This window comes from Dysidea avara, chromosome 10 (genome assembly GCF_963678975.1).
Source record: "Dysidea avara chromosome 10, odDysAvar1.4, whole genome shotgun sequence".
Classification (NCBI taxonomy): Eukaryota; Metazoa; Porifera; class Demospongiae; order Dictyoceratida; family Dysideidae; genus Dysidea; species Dysidea avara.
The window spans coordinates 23,795,597-23,803,623 of NC_089281.1; the positions used below are offsets into that span (position 1 = coordinate 23,795,597).

Sequence of the window (8,027 nt, forward strand, 5' to 3'; positions counted from 1 at the left end):
ATTACGTAAAATTACATCATTAATAATAGCTCATTCTATGACAGATGTGAGTAGTATAAAGAATTTTGTGACTTCTGTATGCATGCCTTACTTTCCAATATTCTAGATACCGTCTTCTTCAAGCAAGGAACCATATCGAGGCATTAATTTTCCATGTCAACAGTTTCCTAACAGGCATGGCCAGAGGGCAGACACTCTTCAGAACCTGAAGGCACATGCTGCATGTAATGCGGTATAAAATAGTGTTTGTACAATGCGTTGTTAACCGTATCGACTGGTCAGGAATTTAGGTAGGAGGTCAGATCAAAAATCAGGTTTGGGATTTTTAAATTCTATGTTGATCATTCTATAAGGGTTTCTTATTGTAATACTAGAATGTTGTTATACAATAAGATGTTTCCGTGAAGGTATGTTTTGTCTCACAAAATATTTTAGCAATGAGTTTTAATGTTGTCAGGCACCTTTTATTTTGGGGTACTATACATATTAACACATATAGTATCTATCATACAGTATAGTATGCTGTAGTTTTATTTACTATAAGGTTAAAAATTATGTTACTTTTTTCATATAGGTAACAGAAAAGGTCACCATAGAAATAGAGGCAGGTTCTTCATTTGTTCAAGATCTTATGCTTTCAAAAGATACAGTACACTTAATTGAAAAAGAAGAACTTCTGGTGACAGGTGCTGGCTCCAGATATGTGGTAGAAGGTAACTGGTTGAGTGTTGGAAAATTTCGTGAGCATTTCAAACAGTTGATGACAAAAGAATTATGCCATAGTGCCAAGAACAATTCCTTCTCTGAGTTTCTAAGTGATGGCAATGCAATCGTTTTTAGCCAACCTAGTCATACTGATGAAATAGTCGACAGTCTACCACAGGCTACAAGCGCTGTGATAGAAGGTCCCGAATCTTCTGATAGTAGTATTTCAGCCAAAGCATCAAATCTCAATCCTGATGTCCTTGTTTTAATGGAGAAGACAGGAGCCTACCAACACTCTGCAGTGTCTTATGATCAACAGACAATGACAATCAACATTGAATGTGATGATGTTACAGAGAAGGAGAAGGTCAAAGAGGAAATGTTTACTGCCTACCGTGAGCTGATGATGGGTGGTAAACTAAAGGAACATTCAGTATCAGTTAGTGATGTACAACAGGCAAGTACAATAGTTGATGAGTACAACAAGACCTTCAACCACACTTATTTCAAGTATGATGCAGAGAAAGGAGAAATCAAATGCTTATCTACTGATGCTCGACAGATGCAACATGTAAGAAAGAGGCTTACTGCTTCAGTTCAAAGATCTTCTTCAGCTCAAAGTTTTATATCATCTAAGACAGTTTTTATTGATTTACCCAAGATCTCCAGGAGAGTCACCATTAAGCTTGCTAATATTGTAGATGAGGATGTTGATTCCATAGTTAATGCTGCAAATGATTGTCTGCAACATGCTGGGGGTGTAGCTGCTGCTATTGATAGAGCCAGTAATGGTGAAGTGCAGAAAGCATCTAGCCAGTTGATCAGTCAACGTGGAAGTATACAGACAGGTGATGCAGTTGCAACAGGTGCCGGAGGAAACTTGAAGTGTAAAATGGTTATCCATGCAGTTGGTCCTATGGCATACCAGCACAAACAGAGCTGTGGTCCCCTATTGAGAAATGCTTGTAATAATACAATGATCATAGCAGAAAGATTTGAATGCAAGTCTGTTTCGTTTCCACCAATCAGTTCAGGGATATTTGGTGTATCAAAAGAGCTTGTGGCTAACGTTATGCTCTCAGCACTTTGTAGTTACAAGTGTAGTAGTCCTGTACTACTGACAGATGTACGTATTGTCATCATCGATGATCCTACTTATCAGGTGTTCCTTGATGTGTTCCATAGAGAGAAACAGCGTTTGCAGTCACTGCCTGATGATCCACTTTTCCCTGGTGTTGCTACCACCTCTTCAACAATAATAAATCCCAATATTTTCCACCATAATGGTCAACCTCGTTTACTTCTAGGGGCTGTTCATACTCCTCCTCCACCAGGCTTTCCTCAAGGACGGGCTGGTAATGCTCGATTTGGAGTACCACTTTATAACCAGGCTTTGACACAGCAACCAAAAGTGTCCATGGAAAACAGTCTTGTTTCACTTGGTAATCCTGCTGGTCCAGTTGCAGATTTGTTAGGACCAATATCAACTGCTAACACATCTCCTCTATTACACACCCCTCAAAGTTACAGTCAAGCTGCAATGCAACAACCACTAATGGTGACAGGAGTACAACATTCCATGACTACCAGTTCTGAAACTCCTGTTACCAGCCACTTACCAGTAACATCTAGTCATTCTCCCCTTGATGGGCCTACTGGTGCTGCAGACAATGACAGAGAGAACAGAGGAGATACAAATGAATTAGGAGCAAAGAAAAGCAGTGATGTTTCAATTGATTCTTTCAAGTCAGCAGATGAGAATTATGATCCAGCAACAGAAAGTGATAAACTAAAGGATGATACAGAGAACGAAGATTACAAAAAGCGCATTGGTGATAATAAAGATGGGGAGAACAATGATAATGGCAATTCCCACACAACAAGTACTTCATTGTCCACTACAACTATTACTACTGCTCAAGCACCACTCTATCCAACCATGGAGGAGCTAAATGATCATCAGACATCTAATGATGATGATCACAGATCTGCAAAGAAAACTTCACCTGAAAACCAGACAAGCTTTTCTACATCAGTTACTATTTCCAGCAAAAGTTTGCCGCCATCCACAAAGGAAGAGAAGAAGGAAAAAAAGAAAGAAGAGAGTAAGCCAAGTTATGTACAAATTAGATTCTTACTGCTAATGTACACTATTGGTATGTCATCCATTTCTTAACCACTGTGCCCAACATAGTCTAGGACTCAAACTCAGGGTTATCATGTACTTGCAAAACATATATGAAGTCTTTAGAACTGCATCTAAAATAACGGCAAAAAATGTATGTTACCAGTCACATTCAACATAATACTGATGAGTTAGTGTTGGAAGTTTAGTGTCTGTAACATACGTATCTTTTCACTGTAAATGTGGGGTGGTTCCAATGAACCCTTTATTAGGAAACCCTAACCACTTAGCAATTGGGTGATGCATTTCAAGATTGGGTGAAGCTAAAGTCTTAATGTATAGCGGGTTATTTTCAAAGAGTTTTTATTTTCGGATGTTTCAAAGAGGTCTTTCTTCAAAGATAAATTCCCAAGTCCTGTTGTTCTTCAAAAATAAATTCCCACAAGTAAAAATAACGTATTTTCATGTGATCGAGCAATGCGTATTCGCTTGTGTATTTTAAGCTCAGTTATTATTAACAATAGTTGAACAGTATCATTACTGCATCAATAGCCAGTAAACTATTCAGAATGGCTATCATTTGGAATCCATGCTGTCTGCTATTGTACCCTGATCGAGCCAATTGCCTTGCCAGTGGCTGCTATCTACTCCACTTATAAATCAGTCTTCTTTCCAGTGTGCAAAAGTGGAGTTAAAGTAAGGCGAGCACATGTAGACTTTACATATTTTTGTAATTTGTGATATGAATTTCTATTTGCTTGAAATCCACCTGTACTTCAAAATATGCATTCTTTGAAATTTAGATTTTACTGTTCATACAAAAATTTCTGGTTTGAAAATAACCACTTATATGGTATCAAACAGTACAATTGTAACTGTATATTAGGGATTATGAAGGTTGCGCATTCTCACAATATATATATTGGCCAGAAGCCAGCCTCACAATACCTTCATGGCACCTTAACAGCATTGGTTAGGTATAACCAAGCCAAAAAGTGTCTTCAATGCTTCCAATAGGTTGCTACGAAAATTTATGTTTTATTTAGAGGAATTGTATAATACCTGACTGACTGACTTTACTCACTCACTCACTTACTTGCTTACTTACTTGCTGTTTCCTTCAAACAAGAGTACCTCAATAATGACTAAGGCTACAGGCTTGATTTAGTCACTGTTTGATGTCATTTCAGTGCTTTTTTTGCATACCACAGTACAGTTCGTACAATGCATGTATCATAGGTTCCCATTTATCTTTGCTGACAGCATAAAGTGTCGATCCATGGTAGCTAACACGTGATGGCTTCCGTAACGGAAATTGCCAGAATCTGTGTTTTCTGTAGTGATTGCAGAGGTGCTTCTCAAAGTGTCCTTTATTTGTAAGGTTGTGTAACAGGCTGAACATAGCTGAAAATAAAGCTTAATGTTCACTTCACTTTTCAGCTGTTAATTAAACAAAAATTAGGAATTTTTAAGTTCAATTAGGGATCATAGAAAGTCACAAAACAGAAGGTAGTGAAACAAGGAAGGTCGCCTACACTTGTCAAACAGTACGGTAGTACTTAGGGATCCCCCTAAAATGATGCACACCCCCTAAAATGATGCACACCACCTAAAATGCTGCCTTTAAAAGTCGTTCTAGAAACATTTTAAGCTACGAAAATCACATAATATTAGCATCAAATACAGCATTAAAAACAAGAAAACACTTAAAGGCAGATGAATATAGAATTTTTTTAATTGTCTAAAAATTGTCTAAACTCAAATTTTCGTCTGCCTGCCCGCCTGCCTGACCACAGTCCCAAGGCTGTAGGCCAAATAAAGCAGTGCATGGTTACCATTTTATGCCACAATAACAAACTCATTAGTAGGATGTGCCTTTTGGGGTTTCAGTGAGTATGTGCCCTCTGTGCCTTGTCTTTCCTTTTATCTTCTGGTCATCATCTTCTTCATGCAACGAAACCATATCCAGGTGTCAGTTTTCCATATTAACACTTTCCGTGAGCAACATATTTAGTTGCCACAAAATTATTTAAATCGCTTCCACTACTGTAAAAGATACTGGACACCCGGTAGATTCCTGTAACTTCATGATAGATTTGAGACCATACCCATTAATGATCTTGGTTAAATAATAACAATCAAGCACAGAGAGCACACCTCTTAACACTCAAACACAATGAACACACCCCTTATTAAATGCCAAAGTAGGGATTTTCCCCGAGTTAAACTGTAACTACCGCATTTCAAATTAGTAATTTTTAACACACTAGTTTGTTCAGTATTTTTGCTATAGCACACAGCTATACACGTGTGACTGTTCTATTAGGGTGACTGTGCTGCTATTATTATTATAAATATAGTTAACAAAATAATTGTTTTGACATGCCAAAGTAGGGATTTTCTCACAGAGCTATACTGTAATACCATCATTCATCTCCTGTTTCACTGCTTTTTATTGCTTGGATTCCTACTTCATTTTTAATTCTTTTAAATATACTAGTAGATATGCTAGCAGACATTCAATCCCTAATTTGGTATAGAAGAATGAAGGATTGAATGTCCTCTGATTAAAGCAACCTTCCTTGTTTCTCTTCTTTTTTGCTATGATTCCTAATTGAACGTAAAATTCCTTGTACAACTCTCTCTTTAAATGCCTATAGATCCAACTGCTTTCTTGTGTTCTATATGCATATTGGTAGCACTGACTCTCTATGTTTTGCCAAAACAGCACATGTAAAATGTATTCAGCATAATTTCTGCAAGAATAATGAATTTATGTATGTATGTTAGTGGAAATTTGCAAGCAATAGTAAATGAACTCTACGTATATTGTATTGACAGCATAAGTGTAATCTCAATGTTGTTGGTTAGATTGTCCGATTTGTTTTGAATCACTGAAAAGCATGGCCCCTACAGCAGTGACCTGTTGCAAGCATTGCAAGCAAGAGTTTTGTAAGTCATGTCTTGACGAGGCCATGAAGCACAAACCATACTGTCCCACCTGTACTTTACCATTGAGGAAAATAACTGGAAATCAACCAAGAGGTGGTACCATGAGCACTCACATCATGCATGAATGTTTACCTGGTTATGAGAAGTATGGTACCATCTGTATCAGATACAACATTCCTGGTGGAAAACAAGGTCCAGAACATCCTAACCCTGGGCATTATTTTAATGGTACATCGCGTCCTGCTTACTTACCAAATTCACCTGAGGGACAGAAAGTTGCTCGACTACTCAGAAAGGCTTTTGATGCTGGATTGGTATTTACTGTGGGGACATCCCACACAACTGGGGCCAAAGATACTGTAGTCTGGAATGATATCCATCATAAGACAAGCACACATGGAGGTCCAGAAAGGTTGTCATTTTGTGTTGTAGTTACATACAGTATAAATTATTTGGTGTTAAAAATTGGGCAATACTTCATCTGTCTGGAGGTTTTTCAGCAGTGCACCAGTGCTTTTACCATTATAAAGTCTTATTGATACCACTAGTATAAGATAGGTGAAAAGAAATCGAGTTACGCTTGTCTGAAGGGATCAATCATGCAGTCAGTAGAAAATTCTGTTAGACTTTTTTTTAATTCTGTAACAACTTGTTGAAAGCATTTCAGGGAAAGCTTGTTTGGGCTTAGTTTTACCTACCTCATTGTCGTCAGGGAAAATTGAGGCTGGTTATTGGGTGATGTTTTTTCATGGGCCACGCCTACTCCTTTGTGGTCCCTGCTATACAGTACTACTATCGTACTGTATGATAATGGTATCTAACTAGATTCATTGAATTTTCAATTGTTTTTCTTTAATAGATAAATGCAATTGATTAAAATATAATGCTTGCTTTTATATTTTTTGTGAATTTAATTGATATCTATCATGTTCCTCTTATTCTTTACTTTTTGTATAGCTATGGTTATCCAGACCCAACCTACTTGAACAGAGTAACTGAAGAACTTGCAGCTAAAGGAATAAAAGAGTGATACAATACTGCTTTAGTAAATTGTTGCATGAATACTCTTAAATATTTTTACTGACTATTAAAATTTGCTGTATTGCAATGTATATTTGCTATCCATATTAGTGTGAATGTTCTTGCAAGAGTTTGTAGGCTACTTCATATGCCCTGCAAGGAAAAAAAGATGATGTGAAATTGATGCCTCAATACATGCACAGCATAATTCATACACAAATACTGACTGTATTTCTTCCGTCTATGTTTAGGTGTTGGAACCAATAGTCCAAAAATTTTTCCTCGACTCAAACAAAAATAGACCACAGCCCTCAATAGAGAATAACATTAGAATCATTTATAGATTTGAGGTTCGTTTTGTCTCATTATAGGGAGTTTTTTAAAATAGTTGTTCCAATACTGATTAAAGATGGGGTTAGAATAGGTAGTATTGGAACACTATTTTTGCTGTGATGTTTTCCCTGCATTCTGTGGAGAAGATGGCAATAAGAATACAATTAAGGCAGACTGAGCAGATATTCATATATCCTAAAACAGCCTGCACATGTCATAAGGGAGATTGTTATTCAATGTTACAGCTTAAATTGTGTGCTGCATCATTTAGCCATTACTGTTGTCAAACTGGCAAAAAGTCCAAAAATTTTTTTTGTCAAATAAAAATAAAGCAGATTGTTTACTAAGATGAAGTCACTGAAGGGCAAAATGGGGCTTTGTTAAAATTACTGGTTAAATGTGTATTTTAATCTTTTCAAAGTTCAGAGTTTGTCTTTGGCTGGAGGCTGTACCTCAAGGCCCTTTATCTAGCCACCAGTATTGTTGCTAGACAGTAGAGATCCCTTGCATATAAATTTTAAGTTTTGTGTACACATAATGAGTGCATTACTATTGAACTAAGCACCATTGGCATTAAAATAACCCTTTTTAACCAGGCGCACGCCCACAGCCGGCTGTGGGCGTGCGCCTGGTTTACTGAAATTGTTTTCGTAAAAGTGTGTGTGTGGGTACCTATCTACCTATGTTTGTCCGTACGCACCCACGTGAGCAAAATCGTTTAATAACGGTAAAAGCAGCATTTACGTAAGAAGTAAAAGTGAAATGAAGTCTGTATTAAACTTCTGCACAGGTGAACTTTGCTCTGAGGTGGTTTCTTTTCGGCGGACTGAAATACGGGTGTGGTGACTTTCCTCAGACTACCTTCCCCTTGAGGTTTTCAGGCATTTAGCAT

General features: G+C 37.3%; 1 protein-coding gene across 2 annotated transcripts in view; it reads left to right on the forward strand.

Annotated features, from left to right (window-relative positions):
- LOC136269288 (uncharacterized) overlaps positions 1 to 6,970 on the forward strand; it is a 28,046-nt gene extending 21,076 nt beyond the window's left edge. The window contains exons 3-5 of one of the 2 annotated variants that reach the window (XM_066064823.1): positions 575 to 2,810; positions 5,702 to 6,194; positions 6,740 to 6,959. In XM_066064823.1, coding sequence (XP_065920895.1) covers positions 575 to 2,810; positions 5,702 to 6,194; positions 6,740 to 6,812 — 2,802 coding nt within the window. In that variant the 3' untranslated portion in view covers positions 6,813 to 6,959. Of the gene's footprint in view, positions 1 to 574; positions 2,811 to 5,701; positions 6,195 to 6,739 lie in introns of both variants that reach the window. The other variant, XM_066064824.1, reaches the window with a different exon arrangement.
- The last annotated feature ends 1,057 nt before the right edge of the window (positions 6,971 to 8,027 follow it).